This window comes from Dipodomys ordii, unplaced genomic scaffold (genome assembly GCF_000151885.1).
Source record: "Dipodomys ordii isolate 6190 unplaced genomic scaffold, Dord_2.0 Scaffold14, whole genome shotgun sequence".
Lineage (NCBI taxonomy): Eukaryota > Metazoa > Chordata > Mammalia > Rodentia > Heteromyidae > Dipodomys > Dipodomys ordii.
The window spans coordinates 8,353,964-8,376,979 of NW_012267230.1; the positions used below are offsets into that span (position 1 = coordinate 8,353,964).

Below are 23,016 nucleotides of genomic sequence, written 5' to 3' on the forward strand. Positions count from 1 at the left end.
CCGCGTCGCCGGCCCCGGCCGGCCTGAGGCGCCGCCCGGCCGAGCGAACGCCGTCCCGCCGCCTTTCCTTCGGCTCCGCCTCACAAGCTCCCTAATCCTCCGCTCCGACGCTCCACTCGACTCCGCGGGGGAGCAGACCTCTTTAAACTGGGGGTCCCCGCCGACTAAGCCCGGCTGACCCCCCAGGAAAGCCGCTATTTAGGGGTTTATCGGGAGGGGACTGAGCCTGACGAGGCTGCAGGGCCGCGAGGCCCCGCCCCCCCCGCGGCTCCCAGCATGCCCCGCGCGGGGGGAGGCCGCGGCGGAGGGAGGAGGCGGGGCCGAGGGAGAGAGGGGCGGGGCGAGCCGGAGAGAAGAGCGTCGGTTTTGCGACAGGGGCGGGCGCGGTGCGGAAGCGGAAGTGGAGGGCGCGCTTGGCGGCGGCGGCGGGAGCGGCGGAGTCGGGAATCAAAACAAAGGGCCTGGGGGGGGCGGGGGGAAGGTGGCGGGGTTGGAATGTGAGCGCCGGTGGAGCCCGTGGCCCAGGTGAGTTTCCTGTCAGCTGCGGGACTTGACTTCGGTGGGCCCGCCGCTCTGGGAGCCCCGGGGGGGGGGGCGGTGTGTGGTGTGAAGTGGGGGGGGAGCGGAGGTCCGGCCCCCCCCTGCCCATACTTGCAGCTGGCGGGGTGACGGGAGGTGTGGGGGTCGGAGGAAGGTCTGGCACTCGCCCGGCGAGGCCCTACGCGGCCCGTGCCCCCCTCAGGACTGTACCCCGCTGTCTCGGTGGTGCTTTTCCCCTTTTTTTGGGGGGGGGGAGTGCTCCGCACGCACCTGTTTCCCCCGCTCCCTGTCAGGGCCTCCAGGTGTGAAGAGGAACCTGCCTGGAGGGTTGTGCAAAGTTGGGGAAAAGATAGGGGCGGGTGTCAAAGTGCAAACTCACTTGGAAGATTTGCACCCGACCCCCCCCCACAAGGGTGACCCCAAGCCCCTTCCCCCCCCTCCTTGTAACTCACAGGCTCGCCATCCGCCTGGAGATTACCCCCCCACCCCATTTTGCCTGGCACCTTTCTGCCCGGTGTTTAGCTTTCTAGCTACTTCTGTATCTTTCCAGCTAGTCACCATCTCTTGACATTTACTGAGCAATTCATTCATGTCAAGTATTATTTACAGATATCTGCCTAGCACTTTGCTGGGTACTTGCAACTATGTTGCCTTTATTTTCTGCTGTCGTGGAATTTATATTTTTTTTAAAGGAGAGAGAAATAAAGTAACAAGCCAAAGGGGGGGGGGTGGAAAGAGGCCAGGATAAGATTGAGTGGTTAATGGCAAGGCTATTTGCTAAGTTTTATGTGAACTACTAGATACAATCAAACGGGCAGTTAACTAGTATTATCAGACCCCGAAGAGATGAAATCTCAGGTTCAGAGAGTTCCCAAAACTGCCCAGGTAGAAAGGGACAGACATGCCGGCAGTATGATGTCATAGCTGGAGATCTCAGCCAGTATCTAAATTGCTGAAGACAAGAGATAGTGGCAGAAGGGGTACGCCCACTCAAACAGAACCCAAGTTGGCTATCTTTGTTGCATTCTCTGTTCCTGGGAATAGTTGGGAAATATTCATGGTGTTGGCCACTAACAAGTTTTTATATTTTATTATATTGAGACCATGGTATGGATCAAAGAGATGGATAAGCCTGTGTGTCCTTTCAACAGTAATTGTGTGATATCAAATTTCTGTTTGTAAAGTAACTCTTTTCTCCTATCTGCCACACACAAATGTTGAGGGGAAAATGATAGAAATGGAATTTATTGCCCCTTTTTTCATTTGTGCATTCCTGTGCTCAGCACAGGCCAGCTGCATGGTAGCCAGCAAGTTTTGGTTTTGTTTCGTTTCAGTCCTGGGGATTGAACTTAGGGCCTAGGCATTGTTCCTGAACTTTTGTACTCAGCACTAGTGTGTTACCAATTGAGCCACAGCTCTACTTTTGGCTTTTTTTTAAAATTTTGTTATTTTTTTTTTGGCAGCTAATTAGAGATATAGAGTCTTACAGACTTTACTGCTTGGGCTGGCTTCAAACTCCCATCCTTAAATCTTACCCTCATGAGGGGCTGGGAAGGTGGCTCAGTGGTAGAGTGCTTGCCTTGCATGCATGAGGCCCTGAGTTCAATTCCTCAGCACCACATAAGCAAAAAGCCGGAAGTGGCGCTGTGGCTCAAGTGGTAGAGTGCTAGCCTTGAGCTGAAGAGCTGAGGGACAGTGCCCAGGCCCAGAGTTCAGGCCCCATGACCGGACCCAAAAAAAGAAACAAACAAAAAATCTTACCCTCATGAGTAGCTGGGATTATAGGCTTGAGCCATTGGCACCTTACCACAATCTAGTTTTTCTGGATAGGGAAATGAAAAAGCCTAAATTAAAAAGATATATTTTGTAAATTATTATACTCTGTTTCCTCACTTTCAGGATCTAGCTTTGAAGAGGTTTGAAAAAGCCTGGTGAAATTGTGTCTTTGGTGACACAAGTTCTTCTGATTTCCTGAGGAGCTTTGTTGGGGGACATCTGGCCTGATTAAATAGTGAAAGCAAATCTCATCGTATCTGGTAGCAGGCTACTTTGTTTCTGTCTCAGAATTAGAGAGTCCCCACCATGTAGTAGGCAAATGGTCTGCTTTATCCTGCTATCTGTCTAGCAGGCTTTGCACTGAGCAGGAGATACAGTAGTGAAAATAGCCTGTGGAGTGCCCTTAGATCACTTTTCCCCCCTTTATAGTGCTATAAGATAAGTTGAGAAAAATTAGTTCTAGGAACTAGAAACTTTCTGTGTGTGTGTGTGTGTAGGAGCTTTGAACTCAGGTCTTGCACCTGCTAAGTGTGTATGGTGCCACTGAGCTATACTTTCATGGTGGAAATAGAACTTTAAAAGCTCTGACTAGTAGGTCAAATAGTAAATATTTTAGGCTTTATGGCCACATCTCTGTTGCAAAGACTTAACTCTGACATTGCAGTTCAAAAGCATCTGTAGATAGTTTTAAATGGGTGAGTGTTGTCCTCATGCCTGTATTTCTAGCTACTTAGAAGGCTGAGATCTAAGGATTGAAGTTTGAAACCAGCCCTGGCAGGAAGCTCCATGAGGCTCCAGTTCATGCTGGAGGTGGAGCTGTGGCTCAATTAATCGCATAACAGTCTTGAATGAAAAACTAAGGGATAGATAGCACCTAGGCTTTAATTTCAGGTTCTAGTACCAACACAAGAAGAAAAAAAGAGTTATAGACACTGAAATTTGAGCTTTGTGTGTAATTTTTCTTCAGGAATTAAAAAAACACAAGATACATCCTTAGTTTACAACTCATTGTTTAAATACAGGCAGTGAGCTGGCTTCCTGTTTGGTGAAATCAGTTCTCTAAACCTTAGTTATAGCCTAGATGGATGGCTTGTGTAACTGTCTGCCCTCCCTCTGACGTGTAGATGTTAAGTCTCTTGGAAAGAGGTGTTTTGGTTTGGTTTTGGTGGTGCTGGCAATTAAGCCCAGGGCCTTGTGTATGCTAGGCAAGCATTCAACCACTAAGCTACATCCCCAGCCCCTGGAAAGAGCCTCTCATCAGAAGATCTAGCTCAAAGTAATTATTTTCTGTGTGTCCAGGTGAAATGTCTGTTAAATTACTCTCCTAGGAATGGCCGCTCTCGGTAAGAACTGGGTGGTGGTTTATGTCTCCTCACTGCGGGCCAGCTGCCTCCTCCTCATGAGTGCGGATTGGTTTGATTGCACTGTTTAAGACTTGTAGGAGTGCTGTTAATGCTGGAGTAAATAGAGTACATCTGTATTGTAGGATTTCCTTCAGGGTCGATTTTCATTATAAATAAACTAAGAGATTGTTAGGCTTGCTCTCTGGCAGAATAAGAGTTCAGAGTCCATAGCCGACATTTACTTTGGCCCTTTCACTACCAGACACACAGCGAGAGCCTGATCTTGGGATTCTTGTACCAAGATAAGATGTTAGCTTCCTGCTTCTCCTCAGCAGACCTTTAGGGAGACATAGCTGAGAGGAATTAAGAAAAACCGTAGAAGCAGACTGCTTGGAGCAGGAGGAGGTTGGCTCTAGCCAAGTGAAGAGAGTTCTTGGGTTTGCAGTATCCAACAGTTGGCTCCTCTTCAGAGCACAGTGGTGTATTTATTTAAAAAAAAAAAAAAAGGGAGTCATCCAGGTCATTCTTAAGAGCTATGGAACACAAGAAATAGCAGAATATAGACTTTAAAAAACCAGAACCAAATTTACCCGATTTAACAGCCTGTAATATATTCTGGCATCCCTTCTTCATCTTTTTTTTTTTTCTTCCTTTTGTGCCTTTGTGGCTTGAACTCAGTGCCAGGTGCTGTCCTTGCTCAAGTCTAGTGCTCTATTTTGAGCCACAGCACCCTTTTCGGCTTTTTGGTAGTTAGGGACAAGAGTTTCACAGACTTTGCTACCTGGGCTGGCTTTGAACCCCAATCCTCAGGTAAACAGCCTCCTGAGTAAGCGAGGTTTACAAACGTAAGCCATAAACACCTGGCTCCATTATTCATTGAAGATTTGACTTGTTGGGAGCCACTGCACTGTACCTATAATTGTAGTTTTATGTTTCAATATATTGTACAATTTGTCCTTATGCAAGGAAATAACATGGGCATCTGACTCTCTTGACAGGGTGGAAGAATGAAAGGAAAGGAAGATGGAAGAATGTTGAAGCGCTCCGTGGGGCTGTATGATGGAAGGAAGGGAAACCGAGGGCCCCTGCAGTAGAGCACTTGGATGGCTTCAACCAGACAATGATGCTAAGCCATGGTTTTGGAAATTCTCTAATTGCTTTTCCCGTCCTGAGCAGACATTTCCACTTAGTCCCCAAACGGTAATTATGTGCAAGGGGATGGCAAACTCCACTGCAAATGGAGGAGAGGTCCATTTGGCCTGGGAAATGACCTTTCTCCATTGACTCTGTGCCATGTTTCCCTGTCTGTCATGTTTATGTTGCCCCTGTAGCAGATGAGAGCTGCTGATCCGAGGGGAACATTGTTTTATCTCCAGTCTTCCACTCTGAGTAACAGTGCTGTGCTTTGCGTAGTCACTGTTACATTTGAGGGGAGGACGATTGGTTTTCTTATTGAAGTGTACCACATTAGGAAAGATTGATGGACAAGATCTCATTGATAGTCCGTTGTTGTTGAACATTTCTCTTGAGTATTGAAATGTGAAATATGTCTGCCTTCATGCTTAGGGTTTTGGGGGTTTTTTGTGGTGGTGGTAGAGCTGGGCACTAGTTCTCACAGATTTGACTTCTGTTCCAATCTTCTCAGAAAGAGTCCATGGAGAACAAGAAAGCTGCTGTGGAATTAAAGGATGTCCCATCTCCCCTTCATGCCGGCTCAAAACTTTTCCCAGCAGTTCCAAGTTCTGATACTCATCCTCTCCAGCAACGGAAAATACAGCTTTCAACCGTCCCCCAAGTAAGCTGCTGTGCTCACTGCCCCAATGAGCCGTCCACTTCGCCAATGTGCCGTGGTGGTGGTGGTGGTGGTAGCTTGATTCATGCAGGCGCACTCTTAGACTCTCACAGCACCAGGACAATCACGTGTCAGGTGGGTTCAGGGTTTGCTTTCCAGTCTGCGTCTTCACTCCAGAATGCCTCAGCCAGGAACCCCTTGGCAGGCATCGGGAGTGACTTTTCCGGCATGTGTCTGGAGAGTAATCTGTCGTCCTGCAAGCACCTGTCCTGTTGTGGGAAGCTTCACTTCCAGCCCTGTCACGGTGCCGTGCACAAGCTGTACCCATGTCCGGCGCTCCAGGGCTGCACCTCCGCTGCCTACTTCCCCTGCTCTGATCTCCCTGGCGGGGCTCCAGGGCTCCTGGAGGAGCCCCTCCCACAGCCCGAGTTGACACCCCACCTGTGCACCAGCTCTTTGCACCTGAACGTGGTTCCTCCCGTGTGTTTAAAGGGCTCACTTTACTGCGAAGACTGTCTCAGCAAGGTTTGTAGCTTTTCCCCTTTTCATGTCTTGTGGGACCTGAGGTTTGAGGAGTGGCTCTCTGAGTGGACTTATCTTGTAAAGTCTTGGTGGTGCCCTGGGCTGACGCTACTTTATGTATATGTCTGCCCTCTCCGCCCCCCGCCTATTGGCTGCTGGCCCTTAAAGAAGACACAGGTACATTGAGAGACTGTTTGAAAGCAAGTTGCAGAATAATTACTGGCATAGTTTATGATTTTAGAGCTTCTGGCTCTAAGAAATCCACTTCCAGCCTGTGAAACCCTGTCCTGCAAAGCCTCATGCTGTTTCATCCATAATTGCTGGGCCCGACTGTGGAATGTAGGTAATGCCTCGCTGCCTTTCTGTGATAGCATGGGGAACCTGCAGCGTGGCCTCAGTCACACTTGATCCCCAGGGATGTCACTGCCCCAACATAACCTGGGGGAAGGGTGTCCACTGGAGCAGATCCACACTGAGCTTGTGAATCTGGGGCCCAGGCATTTCAAGTCTCTTCCTGACATGAGGTAATACATTGGGAGCTAATAGTCATGAAAAAGATTAATTAGCGGGTGGGAATGCATTTTCAGCTATTGTTTGTAACTTTTGCTTCTAAAGTGATGTATCTGCCTCCTAAAAAAGTTTTTTTTTTTAAATAGCCGGCAAGAAATAGTATAATTGATGCTAAAGTCTGGCCGAATATACCACCTCCAAATACTCAAGCAGCACCCCTTGCTATTCCTCTGTGTAACGGCTGTGGAACCCAGGGAACAGGGAAGGAGACCACGTTGTTGTTGGCAGCCAACCTAGGCAAAGCTGCTTCAAAATTTGGTAAATGACAGAATGCCATGAAATGTGATTGAGTGTCCGATGTTCAGTGTCCAATGCTAACATTGCACTGAATTACCTTTGAAATAATCCTGGGTGTTTTGTTTTGTTTTGTGCCAGTAGTAGGGCTTGAACTCATGACCTCTTTCTTTTGCTTAGCTTTTTTTTTGCTTTAGGATGGTACTCTACCACTGGAGCCACAATTCTACTTACAGCCTTCTGTTGGTTTCTTGGAGATAAGAGTCTCACAGATTTTCTTGCCCAGGCCTGGCTTCCCATCTTGATCCTCAGATCTCAGCCTCCTGAGGATTTTAACTCTTGAGTCACCAGCCCCTGGCTTCCTAATGGTTTTAAAGTGATTTGTGTATTCAAAAGTGTATAAGAGTCTCACTTCCCATCCATTTGTAGAATTCTAGTAACTCACCTGTAATCCTAGCTATTCAGGAGGCAGAGATCAGGAAGATCACATTTTAAGGCCAGCCAGGCAAAAAAGTTTACAAGACCCCCATCTCAACCATTAATTGGAAGGAGTGGTATGTGCCTATTGTTGCCACCTATATGGGAGGCTGAGATTGGGAGGATCACAGTTCCCTGCCAAGCTGGGCAAAACAGTTGGTGAAACTCCTGTCTCGACAGAAAAAGCCGGATATAGTATATTCCTTTCATCTTAGCTATGATGGGAAGTATAAATAGGATCATTATTGAGGCTAACCTGGGCAAAAAAAAAATCTCAATAATCAAAAACAGGGCACAGAAATAGGCTTGACTCATACCTGTAATCCTATTTAATAACCTAAGATCTGAAAGATAATGGTTCGAAGCCAGGCCTGGCAAGAGAAGTCCACAAGATTCCATCTCTAAAATAACCAGTCAAAAAACATGAGTGGAAGCATGATTCAAGTGGTAGAGTGCCTGCCTAGCAAGAGCCAAACCTTTCGAGTTCAAACCCCAGTACCACCCAAAGAGAAAAGAGACAGAAAGGGAGGGAGTTTGGGGGAGGATAGGGAGGGATGGGAAGGGGAAAAAAAGGAGGAGGCTACAATGCTTGATAAGAAATGTACTCAGTATCTTGCCCATGTAATTGTAACCCCTCTGTACAGTATTTTCATAATAAAAAAAAAAAAGAGACAGAAACTTCTTTTATTATAGATCAGTAAGTCATTTGCCCTTCGTGGGGCTGCTGAAGCTGTCTGAAGTGAGAAGCTATAGTCAAATGGAGAGCATATTATGAGAAACCGAGTGCTGGAGGAGTTTGAAGGTCAACTGAGATTCCTAAATGTCTAGAAATTTAGAACAACTAAGTAGTGGGCAATCACGAACAGTGTTTGAAAACCTGAAAGTCTGAGGACGTTTTTACAGTGTAAGATCAGATGTTAATGCGGTAGCACAAGTAATTTAAGGTCAGTAGCAGCAGCTTTCCCACCTGGGTCTTCTCAGGGTCTTCCAGGCCCAGCAGGTAGACAGGTGTGGGCTGAGGACTGAAATCAGGCCCGGGGAGCCGCAGCAGCCAGCTGGTTATGTGGTGTTGGCCAGCATGAGCCTGTTCGTGCTTGGAGACAGATTTCTGAGGGCTACAGGATAATCTCAGGGTTGGGTTGCTTGTTAGGTTGGCCAGGAGGCCCCTGTCCTTCATTTCCACTTCCTTCAGGGATTTGGTTTTTCCCTCGCTGAGGAGGATGGGTAATTTCCTGTTACTGTGTTTTAATGTTTCATTACTGTGTTTTAAAGTTTCATTCCATGTAACTTGAAGTCTTTTAACTTAAGGTTCGCCCGAAGTTGGAATAACTGGGCAAGTGCTAGAAAACTTACCCCCCATTGGAGTGTTTTGGGATATTGAGAACTGCTCCGTTCCCTCTGGCCGATCAGCTACTACTGTTGTCCAGAGAATCCGTGAAAAGTTTTTTAAAGGGCACAGAGAAGCAGAATTCATCTGTGTGTGTGACATAAGCAAAGAAAACAAAGAAGTTATTCAAGAGCTGAATAATTGCCAGGTAAGAAATTGTTTTTTTTTTCTTTTTAACTTTTAATCTGCTATGATAACAGCATAATGAGCCTGCAATTGTGCTTAATTTCAAATAAATTAGAAGATTATGCTGAAAGTCCTAGAAAGTATTGACTTTTGTTTGATCTTCCAGTAATGCTTCCTATTTTTTTTGTTCTGTTGGCATAAGAGTTACCTTGGCATAAGAGTTACCTGTGTGTTGCTTCCAGTAGTTTACGTGGCTGTTCTGTGAATCTAAGTCCCCTTTACCTGTGTGTTGTCTCTATGAATCTAAAGCTTTGGGAAGGGAACTGGCTAATTTAAGATCACGTGGCAGTAAACAAATGAGATAGAGTTTAAACCCAGGTTTCCAGACCCTCACATTTGTGCTATGAAACTGGAACTAGAATTTGACTCTTTTATTGTATGTGTGACAATCCTAGGGCTTGAACTCAGGGTCTGGGTGCTATCCTTCAGCTTTTTTTGCTCAAGGATAGTGCTTTACCACTTGAACCAAAGCTCCACTTCTGACCTTTTTGAAATTCATTGGAGATAAGAGTGTCATGGACTTTCCTGGCTGGGCTGGCTTCAAACCACAATCCCCAGATCTCAGCCTCCTGAGTGTCTAGGATTACAGGCGTGAGCCACCAATGCCCAGCTAGAACTTAACTCTTAAATAAGGAATCACCTTGACATCCCAAAATCCTGTGGTATATTACATGTGGCTGAAGCATCTCTCAAAATAAGCCTGTCTTTGCTTTGGAAATGTGTATGAGCCTGGTTATTTCATCGGAATGAATGCGTTTGGCTGCCTCATAGGTTTACTCCTTCCTCCCCCCTCCAGATCTCAAGAGCCACAAATGGATAGCATAGACAAATGACATAGAGTACAACCCACACTGTACCTTAATCGTACAATTGCTCCCACCATCTCCAAATTGTGGGCAAAAGTGTTAGGGAAATTTAGTGACTTGAAACTTCCTTTTCCCTGCCTATTTTCTGAAAAGCAAATTAGAGGCGAGAGCAGGCACAGTAATGGGTCCACGTAATTCATCTGTAGAATCAGTTTTGAAATTACTAAGATCCAGCTGTAATTGTTTATTCCAACAATAATAGAAGAGTTTCTTTTCTCTAGAATTATCTGGTAGGTGCCAGGTGTATTGGTAATCCCAGCACTCAGGAGACTGAGGCAGGAGGGCCTTGAACATAGCGAGACCCCATCTCAAACAGACAAGCAGATACAATTATCCACCCATCTGTGGCCAGACTGTTCAGCGATGTTCTAATTGTGGCTCTTACCATAAATGAATGCAGGTGACCGTTGCTCACATCAATGCTACTGCGAAGAACGCTGCTGATGATAAACTCCGGCAGAGTCTCCGAAGGTTTGCAAATACTCACACTGCTCCTGCCACTGTGGTTCTTGTGTCCAGTAAGTGTGCCGATATCTGATTTCCACTACTCACTGTGGGAATGATTGTAAAGGCAAGATATACTCCTTAGAGGCTGAAATGCACAGGACACGCTGGTGATTATGATTGAGAATTGTTTACAATAAGGAAAATGGAGTCTTTGAGAATTTTTGTATTTTTTCTTGGGCATGTGATCTCTTTTTTGGCCAGTCCTGGGGCTTGAACTCAGGACCTGGGCACTGGCCCTGAGCTTCTTTTGCTTAAGGCTGGCAATCTATCACTTGACCCACAGCACCACTTCTGGCTTGTTCTCTGAATGTGGTACTGAGGAATCAAACCCAAGGCTTTCATGCATGCTAGGCAAGCAGTCTACCACTGAGCCACCTTCCCAGCCCCAACATGTGAACTCTTGCAGGCCAAGTTTATGAAAGAGAATTGGATGCTTTATTTCCCTGGGCTGAGTGTTACTAACAACAACAACAAAAAAAAAGCGAGATGAGCACTTTCCAGACTTGAGTTTCTCCAGCCTGTTATTTCCCTCTAATGCTAATACTAATTCCCATGGAATTAGTGACTTCTTCTAGGCATGTGCTGTCACATCTACCACATGAATGCTGCCGGGAAGTGCGCTCCTGTACCCAGAGGAGAGGGAAGCACCTTTGAGTCCCCCCTGACCCTTCCTTTTTTCCTTCTCAGAAGGCTTCACTATGATTGTATGTCTTGGTTGGGTGTTTCTAATGTGGGGAACGGGGGTGGGCTGTGTCTTCCAGCTGATGTCAACTTCGCACTGGAGCTCAGTGACCTGAGACACAGGCATGGTTTCCACATCATTTTGGTGCATAAGAACCAGGCCTCGGAAGCACTGCTGCACCATGCTAACGAGCTGATCAGATTTGAAGAGTTCATTTCTGACTTGCCTCCCCGGTTGCCACTAAAGATGCCAGTAAGTAGATTCTCACTATCCTCTGCCTGTTCCTAGAAATAAGAGTCTTGAAGCTGAGGGACAGCCATTAACCAAGGCGGGGAAGCCTGTTCCCTGTCCGATGCTGGTTGGTTTCTGATAGGAGGCTTGGGAACCCTTACTTCTGCTCGTACACATCTACAGAATGGAGATGTGTGGACTGGCCCTTTTCAGTTCTCAAATAATCTCAGAGCATTGGCTCATCACCTGCCCTGTCTCCAGAGCCGGCAGTGGTTTATCTCACTGGGTGAAGAATTGTTGTCTTTGCTCTCAAGTGTTACAGGTAGAGAACATGATGAAAGTTCACACATCCTTATGTTGGGCATCAAGTAAATTATAATGATACACTCTTAACTTATTGGGTCCATAAGCCCTATAGGCCTCCGAGACTGGATTTCATGGACAGCCTTGTCATGCACAGGAGCAGTGAGTCTGTTGTTATGGCTGCATCTGCAGCCTGTTCAAGCCAGGGCCCAGAGGGACAGAACACCTCCTGGAGGAACAGCATTCTCTTAGGCTTGAGTGGGAAAAGCATGTTGAGGCAGTGCTGAGCTGGGCTTACTTTTGGAGTACTTGCATAACGCTTGAGTTAGCATACTCCTGTGCGAGAGGAGCTGTTGTGTGGATGATCCAGGAGAGTGGGCAGTCCTGCAGGTTAACTGCAGTCTGACCACTGAGTTACAGGTGCATCTTAGAAATGATTTCATTGGGAAAACATTGAGAAGGGCGGCACAGGAGAGAGCCTTCTAATTCAGGCTCTCCCTGCTACTCTGATGGCGCCTAGAGGTCTGGAATGTGGCCCAATAGAAAGCACAAGCCGTAGCCAGTTCTCATTGAGGATCTTGGGCCCTGCAGGTCTCCTGAGCCTCTCCCTAACTCACCCTTGTCCATACCTACTAGTTGTAGTCGAGACTTTTAACTGCATTTCCTTCTGCTCACTTGTGTTTCATACTCTTTCCTAGCTTTGAAGGCCATTAAATCAATTGTGGTGTAAGCTTTCCCACTTTGCAAGTCCTTACTTTTTGGTCTTGCTATTCTTATTCACTAGTCATAAGTAAAAATACATTTTCTTCTTTTATGGCCTTCAGTCTGTCACTATAAAAAATTATATCTCCATTGGCTCTGTGTGGGTCTTGAGTCCCAGGTGTAACAGCAGCAGTGAGATTTGGTCAGCACCCCTCACATAAAAGGGAAAGCCTCTGATTAAAAAAAGTAATGTGTTCTTTGTGAGAACAGCAAAAAGCAGGATGTGGGGATGTGGAAAGGGAAAACTACAGCCCTGCCCTGCCCTGCCCAGCCCATTGTTAACATTGTGGTAATGTCCTTGAGATCTCAGATGGGCAGTTAAAAAGTCATGTCACTTATGTAATGTTCTGTGGATTTTTCTTAGGGGTCTCTATTACACTGTACATATTAAGCTTTATGACAGTGACATACAATATATTTTGATCATTTTTATCTCTACATCCTGTGTGTGTGTGTGTGTGCACACGCGCGTGTGTGCAAATACTGGGGCTTGAACTCGGAGTTGTAGGCTTTTATTTGGCTTTTCTGCTCAAGCTGGTGCTCTACCACTTGAATCACAGCTACACTTTGGCTTTTTGAGGTGGTCAGTTGGAGGTAACAGTCTCTTGGCTTTCTCTGCTCACACTGGCTTTGAAGCACAATTCTTAGATCTCAACTTCCTGAGTGGCTAGGATTACAAGTGTCAATCACTGGCACCAGGCTTCCTCCCCTCTCCCTCCAGGGTTTGAACTCAGGGCTTCAAGCTTGCTCAGGCTGCTTACTAGGTTAGTGGTCTACTACTTGAACCAGGGCCCAAGCCGGCTTATTTTTTTTTTATTATATTGGAGATGGAGACTTTTCTGCCTAGGCTGGCCTCAAATCATGATCCTCTGGGTCTCAGCCTCTTAAATGTCTAGAATTATAGGCACAGGCCACTGGTACCCAGCCATGTTCTCTTTTTTAAACTTAATTCATGTAGCTTGGATTTATTTTTGTTAGTGTGTGCATATATGTTTTATATATATTGATGTAAGCACTATATTCAAAAAGCAAGCAGAGTGTTAACATACTTTTGTAGCTAGTCTTTCTCATAATTCAGTCATAATTCATGTTTCTCATAATTCGTGTTATTGGCCATTTTGTTTCTACCCAGTTTTCACTATCTCCAGCAATTTGATCGTTTCATCTGAATTTCCAGGCTAATGGTTTGGAGGATTAGTTTTAAGGTGTGATGGTGGGAGTCAGAATTTTGTTGACAGGATCTGTGTTGTCTTCTAGGTAGACGGCATTGAGTTGTACAGTCAAGTGTCTTTTTATTTGTGTGTATGTGTGGTACTCGGATTAAACTCAGGGCCTCAACCTTGCTAGGCAGGTGCTCTACCACTTGAGCCTTCCACCCTTTTTTGCACTATTGTTTTCTAGGTAGGGTCTTGCTTTATGCTCAGTTGCTCTGGGCTGTCATCTTCCCATCATCCCTGTGTCACTGGACATGATAGGTGCATGCCTCCGTGCCCAGTCATTGGTTTACATGGCGTCTTGAGAACTTTTATGTCCAAGCTGGCAAATGTCTATTTTTCACATTTGCCTGAAGTTAGCCTTCTGATTTATCATTAGTGGGCCTTCGGGTGACACTGTTTCCTCTGCGTTAGCAGTGCCACACTCTGCTGTACGTCTATAACCTCCCGGCAAACAAGGATGGTAAGAGCATCAGCAACAGGCTCCGGCGCCTGTCTGACAATTGTGGTGGGAAAGTGCTGAGCATCACAGGCTGCAGCGCCATTCTCCGCTTCATAAACCAAGACAGCGCCGAGCGTGCGCAGAAGCGCATGGAAAATGAAGACGTCTTTGGCAATCGGATCATTGTTTCATTTACCCCAAAACATAGAGAACTCTGTGAAGCAAAGAGTTCGAACACAGTTGCTGATAAAGTGAAGTCTCCCAAAAAGCTTAAGAATCAAAAACTGTGCCTCGTCAAAGAAGCAAGTGAACAGCCTTCCAGTGCCAAAACCACGTCTGGGAAAGGGTCGCAGGCACACTCTGGATCTGCTACAAAAAACGCCCATGTGAAAAGTTTACAGGTAACTCGGAGACTGACAGCAGGTTTGGGTTCTGATTCCGTGTCTCGAGTGCCTGCTGGCATTTGGCATGTCCTGTTGGCACTTCAGTCCGGGCCAGCTGCAGTGTCCTGTTCCTTGCATGTTCAGCCCATTTTCCTTGTGTCATCTCAGGAGCTGTGCCGCGCAGAGTCCAAGGCGGGCCACCGGAACAGTGAGCACCAGCCCGCCGGGAGGCTGGCCATCATGCCCCAACCCACTGCGAAAACCCCAGGAGCGGCAGAACCTCCCCACAGAGGCAGCCACAAGTACGTACCCCACATTACTCTTCCTGTGTATGACAGCTGTGGCTTTCAGGTAATCGCACACATGAGCCCTCTTCTCTTTTCCCTCACGTTAGGAAAGAGAGCCTTAGTGCCCGGAGTGTTAGCAGTTCTCCTGTAGAGAAGAAAGAGAAAGACCAGATGGTCTTTCAAGTGAGCTACCCATCTGCCTTCAGCAAGCTGATTGTGTCAAGGCAAGTCTCTCCTCTTCTTACTTCTCGGTCTTGCTCTTCAGCCTCCTGACCTTAGAGTGGTTACTTAAGAGATAGGCTTGAGAAACAGCTTGCTTGTTTCCGAATAATTGGCAGGGAACAACGTAAATCCCTGCTGGCCATTCCTCTTCCTCAGATTTCCAGAGCTATGTTGAAGGACAGTGCTTCTCACCACTCATTTCTCCTCCACTCTGAACCTTGGTAAACAGAGGTCAGAGGACATCGTCACCCTCACGTGGAACAATGCTCAAAGTAGAAAGTTAATTCATCAAGCTCTTTAATTTCTCTCTTTAACTTCAATCCAGTGAAAGCATTTCTTATTAAATAATCTGTTGGTCATTAATAAGAAGTCAACAGACTAGGGCTGGGAAGGTGGCTCAGTGGTAGAGTGCTTGCCTTGCATGCCTGAGGCCCTGGGTTCGATTCCTCAGCACCACAAAGCAAAAAGAAAAAAGCCGGAAGTGGCGCTGTGGCTCAAGTGGTAGAACGCTAGCCTTGAGCTGAAGAGCTGAGGGACAGCGCCCAGGCCCAGAGTTCAGGCCCCACGACCGGACCCCAAAAAAAAAAAGAGTCAACAGACTTTAGCAGTACATCTAAATTAGTAGATTATCAAGATGGAAAGACATTTCTATATACAGCTTTCAAACAAAGCCTGATAATGAAACCATTGTGTGTGTTTTTGGCAGGAGTATGTCTCCAAACCTTTTAAACCGAGCCTCTCCGCTTGCTTTCAATGTTGCCAATTCCAGCAGCGGAGCCGACTGCCTGGACCCATTTGCAAACGGTGCTGACATCCAGGTCAGCAACATAGACTACAGGCTGTCCCGGAAGGAGCTCCAGCAGCTCATCCAGGAGGCGTTTTCTAGGCATGGCAAGGTACCTTCCACTCTTGCTCTTGCTTCTTTTATCCTTTGGCAGACTAGAGAAATGCATTTGAAGGAGGTGACCACAGCCAGGATGTACATGGCATTGGGCCATGTCCAGCCCATAAGCCATAGCCCTCAGAGCAAGAAAGCTGCCAGTGAGCTGTTCTTAGCAACTTAAATGACACTTTGGTTTTTTTTGGTGGTGGGGGGAAGGGGGAATACAGAAAAAATAATTGAAAAGGATGCTGACTAATTTTGTTTCTATTCTAATTTGTATGACCACATTCCTAGTTGTAGTTTGCTAGCAGATGCACCTCTCTCACAAACTTGGAGTTTTGTAGGTCTGGAGAAGACCCAGCGACTCCTCTCATGATGTGGCCTCTGAGTCTACCTCAGAGAGCTACTGTAAAGTGTGCAGGTAGAGCAGGCAGGACCATGCCTCTGAAGGTCATCTCAGCCCTGTCACCTGGGATCTGGTTGGCAGAGAGTCAGACAAGTATCTTCCCACAAACTCTGAACACGATCCTTAGCGGTTCAGTTTCACGATGTCATCATGTTCTCCTTTGCCCTGTTGTAGGTGAAGAGCGTGGAGCTCAGCCCCCATACTGATTATCAGCTCAAGGCCATTGTCCAGATGGAAAATTTGCAAGAAGCAATCTGTGCAGTGAATAGCCTCCACAGGTATAAGATAGGAAGCAAGAAGATCCTTGTCTCACTTGCCACGGGAGCTGCTAATAAATCACTGTCTTTACTGAGGTAAAAACAAAAAAAACCCCAGTCATTTCTTTCAGGAGCTAACATTTGACCCACAAACAGTTTGGGAAATTAAAAAGTAGATTCTGTCCTATGTTACCAGCCCTCTGTGGTGATGGCATCTGAAGCAGGGCCTGTTCAGTTGGCAGCACTAGAGATAAGCCACTGGACCTTTGTGTGAGTCATTAATCAAAGGCAGACACACACAGCTTGAAGAGACAGGCTCTGGGAGTAAAGTAGCATGCCAAATATCCAGGACAGGTTCTAGACATAGTACAATGCCACCACAACAGATTACAAGCTTGGAAACTCTGTCTTCAAGTAGCAGAAGGTGGATTTGTCTCTAAAGACTAGATCTATGAAGCTTGCAAGGGCTCCGATTGAGATCAGCCCTTAGTGTCAAGCAGACACCCAGCCCCTTCAGTCTTACTCATTACCAGCTGAGCCTTGTAACCTTCTGCCTTGCTTCCTTACCAGGTTTGATATTTCTTTGGCTCTCTCCATCTCAGAGCTAGTAAAACAGGACTCGTTCCTGAATAATCGAGCAACTTTCCTCTAACTTCGTACTTCACAAAGATTTTAAATTCTGAGTGTTTTTTTTTTCCCTTAGGATAAAAATAATACTCAATATTGAAAAATTGAGAAACAAATGGGAAAATCATCCTTATTCCTGTGGCTACTAGCTAATAGCACTTAAGAGCTGGTTTTATTTGCTTTGTGTATATTTTTCCCATTGCTTTTTTTTTTTGGTATCTTTAAAAAAAGCCACTCAGAAACCTTAGTTGAAATTGTACTGTATTCAGTTATGTGGCTGATTATGTATATGAGATTTCCAACCCCTTACATCTGCCCTATAAAGCAAGTGGTGGCAGGACATGTATTTTTCTGTGGGGAGCCCATAGCTTCCTGCTGCATAGGCATGGAAAGTCCTATGATTGCGTTTGATAGGAGTCCTTGAGTGTGACATCTTTCATTGGCTTGTCCCCAAAGCCCTTTTTTAAAATGTTTCTAGAGAATAAATTCTCATGTAGCAGAATTTGCGATGTGCCGTGTTAAATTTTCATACTGTAAAGGAAACGGTCTGTTCTCTAATTAAGTGTTCTCTTACAGTGCAGAAACAATGTCCATCCTTCAGGATGCTCCTGCCTGCTGTTTGCCACTTTTTAAATTCACGGATCTCTATGAAAAGAAGTAAGTGATGGGCTGGGAAGGTGGCTCAGTGGTAGAGCGCTTGCCTTGCATGCTCGAGGCCCTGGGTTCGATTCCTCAGCACCACATAAGCAAAAAGAAAAAAGCCGGAAGTGGCGCTGTGGCTCAAGTGGTAGAGCGCTAGCCTTGAGCTGAAGAGCTGAGGGACAGCACCCAGACCCAGAGTTCAGGCCCCACGACCGGACCCAAAAAAAAAAAAAGAAAAGAAGTAAGTGAGGTTGGTTGTTCCCATGTCCAGCAGCCCATTTCCATGCATGAGATGTGGAAGAAATGGTTGTTATCATTACTCTCTTTCTTTCTTTCGAGCCAGTCCTGGGGCTTGAACTTGGGACCTAGGCACTGTCTTTGAGCATTTGTGCTCAAGGCTAGCACTCTACCACCTGAGCCATGGCTTCACTTCTGGCTTTTTGATGGTTACTTGGAAATATAAGTCTTGTGGACTCTTGGCTCATGGACTTGCCTGCCTGGGGTTGACTTTGAACCACAGTGCTCAAGTCTTAGCTTCTTGAGTAGCTAGGATTACAAGCATGAGCCACCAGTGCCCGGCACTGTGGGTTTTTGTTAGTTTCCACACATGTGCGCGCACAAGTTGTACAAGGAGGTTTCACTTAGACGTTTCTGTATATCATCCAGTATACCTTAGACTCACAGGTCTTTGACACTTCACAGGTGGTAGACAGCTGGCAGATGTCATGGAATGATAGAAATGCAGAGCTGGGTGGGCTTGGCCCTTATCCCTGAGGAGCTTACTGGAAGGAAAGGGAAAACACGTTTTTCTGTAAGTCTTCTGTAAGTCAAAGAAAAGAGACATTGAAAAGGAGGAGCAGGGAGGAGAAGATGCTCTGAGGATGCATAGGAAGGAAAATTAAGAGTGGGACCACTTTTCTCTGAGTGGTGGGTAGAGTTGTGGAGATGAGAACTGTCCATCACAAAGACTTTCCTAGCAGCAGGAGTGACTGAGGTGACCTGAGCCGAGAGGGAAGGAGACAAGAGCAGAGTGCTACTCCAGACCCCGCTCTGAGCAGGTGCTGTAGGAAGAGAAAGAAGGAGGTGCCACCCCACTTCCAAGCGCAGTGGAACTGGAGTGGATGACCAGAGCTGTGGGACTGGTAGTCAGCGGCGGGAGGGTGCAGGTCGAGGTTTGCCGCTCATGGCTGGAAGACAGTGGGACAGTCCACAAGAAGTAGGAACTGAAGCCTGAATATGAGAAATGAGTGCTGGATTTGGATTTTAGACAAATCCCAAAAGCTCTCAGGGCCTTTGGGTAGCTGCCCATTGACAGACCCCTTGGGAGAAAAATCCAAGGTACATAAAACAGCAACTTGCCTGAAGGGGATGGTGCTGGAACGGAGAGTAGCTGAGTGTGTCAGGCCTGTGGGGAGGGGAGGGGCCAAGGAAAGTGGGTGTGGTTTGTTTGCCACTGAGGTGGAACTCAAGTCATCCTCCAGAGCCTGGGCCTTTAGGCCTTGCAGCTTCAGACACGACAGATTCAAATCTGGGGCTTGGTGAGCAGTCAAGAAGGCTGTGGTCTTGCAGCAGCAGAATAGATGAGAGCTGCTGCACAGCTGAAACTTGGATTCTGAGACTAGACCACGGGGCTTGGGAAATCGAGTACACAGGCGTTTTGGGGGGGGGGAGGGGATGGAGAGTGCTGCATTGACAGCAGTTCACAGCAGGTAGTGTACATCTCAGAAACTCAGGTGAGGATCTGGACAGACACTGGCAGATATAGGGGAGACTGCCAAACGCTGTGGCTCTTACGCCAGTTAGACAGCGGTGCAGCGCCACCAGGGAGCACCAAGCATCGCCCACTCCGCAGCACATGAATTTGTGGATAGTAAGATAGTCCAGTTTTATTTTTTCCTTTGCAGTGCTCGAGTTTGAACTCAGGGCCTCATGTTTGTTTAGCTGAACACCTATCACCTGAGCCACGCCCCCAGCCCTTCGTTTAACTTTTGTCACTTTTCAAGTTGAGCCTCATGTTTTTGCTCAGGGCCAGCCTCAAGAGAGTGATCCTCCTACCTATGGGCTTTCTGTATATCTTGGGTCATAGGCTTATGCCACCAGGTCCAGTTTATTGATTGAGATGAAGTCTTGCTAACTTTGTTCTCAGGGCTGGCTTAGGACCTCTATTCTCTAATTCTCTGCCTCCTGGATGGCCAATAATAAAAATGTGAGCCACCATGCCCACTGAGCCACCATGCCCAACTTCATTTTACGCTTTTGTTGTTGTTGGTCATGGGGCTTAAACTCAGGGCCTGTGTGCTGTCCCTGAGCTCTTTTTGACAAAGGCTATTGCTCTTCCACTTTGAGCCACACCTCCATGTCTGGTTTTCTGGTGGTTAATTGGAGATAAGAGTCTCAGACTTTCCTGCCTGGGCTGGCTTTTAACCTCAATCCTCAGATCTCAGCCTTCTAAGTAGCTAGGATTACAGGCCTGAGCCACCAGCGCCCAGCTCCTTTTACTTTTTAAGAGAGAAAAGGCATGCTTTTTCTTTCAACAAAACAGGTGTTTCTGTGCAACCAAAGAAAAACATCCTAAGTTTATCTTCCTTCTTCCCCCCTTTTGTTTGTAGGTTTGGACACAAGTTGAATGTGTCAGATTTGTATAAGTTAACAGACACAGTTGCAGTCCGTGAACAGGGAAGTGGGCGGCTGGTGTGTCTCTTGCCCAGCAGTCAGGCCCGCCAGAGCCCCCTGGGGTCTTCCCAGTCTCATGATGGCTCCTCCACAAACTGCAGCCCAATTATATTTGAGGAGTTGGAGTATCATGAGCCTGTCTGCAGACGGCATTGCTCGAATAAGGACTTCAGGTATGTCCTCCCGAAGTGCTCCTTTCATAGGCTGTGTGACATCTGTTCATTACCTGTGAACATGGAAACCCCAGGCAATCTCAGTGGCTGCTCTGTTCTCTCTTCTTCAGTGAACATGAATTCGATCCAGACTCCTACAAGATTCCTTTTGTGATTCTGTCTTTGAAAACATTTGCACCCCAAGTTCATAGTCTTCTGCAGACCCATGAGGGCACTGTGCCTTTGTTAAGGTGAGTGCTGTTGTCAGGAAGTCATCTACTCTGGTACGCTGGGCCAGGGGGCAGGCAGGGGGACACTGGGCCTCACATTACCCTCCCTGCAGCCCGAGCCCCTCTGGAATGGGATCCGGCCACTTGGTGTTCAACAGGAGCACTTGCCTGTGTGCTAGATGTCTCCACTGAACACCAGTACAGTGATGTCTTCTCCATGAGAAAGGGAAGCATTACGCATGCCATAATAGAAATCTGTACAGACTGATTGCTTAGCTCAGCTACTCAAGAGACAAGAACTCTCCAAATGTACATTTACTTACTCTCTGGCCACAGTAGTAAGGCATGTTGCCCTTACCACCCCAAAAGACAAAAGTGGGAGAGAAACTGACCTGGAGCCCTGTCCCCATTACTTAAGCTCCTCTGTTTAGAGCAGTGCCCAGGAATCCTGGCACAAGGCCAGTGCCACAGCCTCCCCCTCCAAACCCAGACCCCATTTCAGCTGAGGTTACTTCTTAAGGGTTCTGATAACAAGGACCATGTGGCATGTACTTTGCTTTTCCACCAAACCTTAACCATTTGCCCTCTTTAGCTTTGCAGAGTGCTATGCTGCAGAGTTTGGGGACCTGGAAGTAGTGCGGGCGAGCCACGGGGGTGTCCCCTTAGAGCACTTCATCACCTGCATCCCAGGTGTGAACATCACCACTGCCCAGAACGGCATCAAGGTGGTCAAGTGGATTCACAACAAGCCCCCACCCCCCAATGCCGGTAGGTGGCACCGTTTACAATGGCAGTGCCTTTGCCAAGTGTGAAAATAACCCTGCTGTCTTCTCTCATCTTCAAAAACTCTTCAAACTGTAGAGGGTTTGGCAGAACCAAATCACTATAAATTATGCAAAACACTTAAAATCCAAGTTTCAGTTGTCCATCTCTTTAGCTACCTTGTTTTGTAAGGCTTTTGTTTGATTTGCTTTTATTTATTTTTTATTTTTTTTGGGTCCTGTCGTGGGGCCTGAACTCTGGGCCTGGGCGCTGTCCCTCAGCTCTTCAGCTCAAGGCTAGCACGCTACCACTTGAGCCATAGCACCACTTCCGGCTTTTTTTTTTTCTGCTTAGGTGGTGCTGAGGAATCGAACCCAGGGCCTCATGCATGCAAGGCAAGCGCTCTACCACTGAGCCACCTTCTCAGCCTCTGATTTACTTTTAAAAATAATCTCAGAGCCAGGCACTGGTAGCTCACAGCTATAAGCCTAGCTACTCAGGAGGCTGAGATCTAAGGTCACAGTTCAACGCCAGCCTGCTGACTTTATCTCCAATAAACTAAAAAAAATAGCTGGAAGTGGAACTGTGTGGCTCAAATGGTAGAGCCATTGGATTAGAGATGCGAGCTACTGGTGCCTAGCTGATTGTTTTTGTTTTGTTAATTTGAGACAAGGTATTTGTCACTGTGTAGTCCAGGTTGGTGTTAAACTCATGGTCCCTTCTGCCTCTGCCTCCCTAGTGTCGGGATTACTATGACATTGCTTTCCATAGTTTTCTGGGTAACATTTTTCAGCTCCACTGTGGGTTAATTATGGTTAATTGTGTTCTAACAACTTACCTTCCCGATGACCCATTTATATTTTGGCTCTGTGGGAAGTCTCTTCTCTATGCCTGAGCTCACATGGATCTTGGCAATAGTATCGAAACTAAGAAATTCCTGTGTAATCGTCACTTCTGCCGTAAATCATTCTGGGATGAACTATGCTTTACGCTCACACCTTGCCTTGGGGAATTTCATGGAAATGGCTTGGCAGTAAACGATGTGGTTCTCTGGTATCTGAGGATAGAGTCTGCGCTGTGAAGTGCTCGTGGTTGAATTTAAACTTGAAACAGCTTCATGGCCTTCCTTTGAGCTGATGGAACCCTACTTCACATTGATTCATGTTCTTTCTCTCCCTAGACCCTTGGCTTCTGCGATCTAAAAGTCCTGTAGGGAACCCACAGCTGATCCAGTTCAGTAGAGAAGTCATTGACTTACTGAAGAACCAGCCATCTTGTGTCATACCCATCAGTAATTTCATCCCCTCTTACCACCACCATTTTGCAAAGCAGTGCCGCGTTTCAGACTATGGCTACTCCAAGCTGATCGAGTTGTTAGAAGCAGTGCCTCACGTGCTGCAGGTAATCAAGGCCAATGGGTTCTTTGTTTAAAGATGGACGTTCCTCCCTGACTTTGGCTGGCTCTGTGAAAGAAACAAGCCCGGTACTAACCTGATTCCTAAGAAATCAGCTCTGAGCTACACATCCCATAAACGCTTTTTTCAGAGTATAGGAAACCTACACAAGCTGGCTTCTCAATTTTTCTGGAAGCTACAAGTTTCCAGCTTCCTTACAGAAAGTCCTGAGAGGCCTGTGGAATATTTTCCCTCTCATCTCTG

The 23,016-nt window shown here is 46.7% G+C and overlaps 1 protein-coding gene across 5 annotated transcripts in view; it reads left to right on the forward strand.

The window, feature by feature from the left end:
• The first annotated feature begins 446 nt into the window (after positions 1 to 446).
• Kiaa0430 (KIAA0430 ortholog) overlaps positions 447 to 23,016 on the forward strand; it is a 35,455-nt gene continuing 12,885 nt past the window's right edge. For 2 of the 5 annotated variants that reach the window (XM_013011626.1, XM_013011629.1), the window contains exons 1-17: positions 447 to 525; positions 4,658 to 4,859; positions 5,305 to 5,976; positions 6,630 to 6,801; positions 8,563 to 8,789; positions 10,094 to 10,211; positions 10,962 to 11,134; positions 13,807 to 14,235; positions 14,386 to 14,519; positions 14,612 to 14,728; positions 15,433 to 15,622; positions 16,190 to 16,368; positions 17,476 to 17,556; positions 20,151 to 20,387; positions 20,498 to 20,617; positions 21,189 to 21,364; positions 22,539 to 22,759. In XM_013011626.1, coding sequence (XP_012867080.1) covers positions 4,716 to 4,859; positions 5,305 to 5,976; positions 6,630 to 6,801; positions 8,563 to 8,789; positions 10,094 to 10,211; positions 10,962 to 11,134; positions 13,807 to 14,235; positions 14,386 to 14,519; positions 14,612 to 14,728; positions 15,433 to 15,622; positions 16,190 to 16,368; positions 17,476 to 17,556; positions 20,151 to 20,387; positions 20,498 to 20,617; positions 21,189 to 21,364; positions 22,539 to 22,759 — 3,390 coding nt within the window. In that variant the 5' untranslated portion in view covers positions 447 to 525; positions 4,658 to 4,715. Of the gene's footprint in view, positions 526 to 3,611; positions 3,660 to 4,657; positions 4,860 to 5,304; positions 5,977 to 6,629; positions 6,802 to 8,562; positions 8,790 to 10,093; positions 10,212 to 10,961; positions 11,135 to 13,806; positions 14,236 to 14,385; positions 14,520 to 14,611; positions 14,729 to 15,432; positions 15,623 to 16,189; positions 16,369 to 17,475; positions 17,557 to 20,150; positions 20,388 to 20,497; positions 20,618 to 21,188; positions 21,365 to 22,538; positions 22,760 to 23,016 lie in introns of those variants that run through there. The other 3 variants (XM_013011628.1, XM_013011630.1, XM_013011627.1) reach the window with 2 other exon arrangements.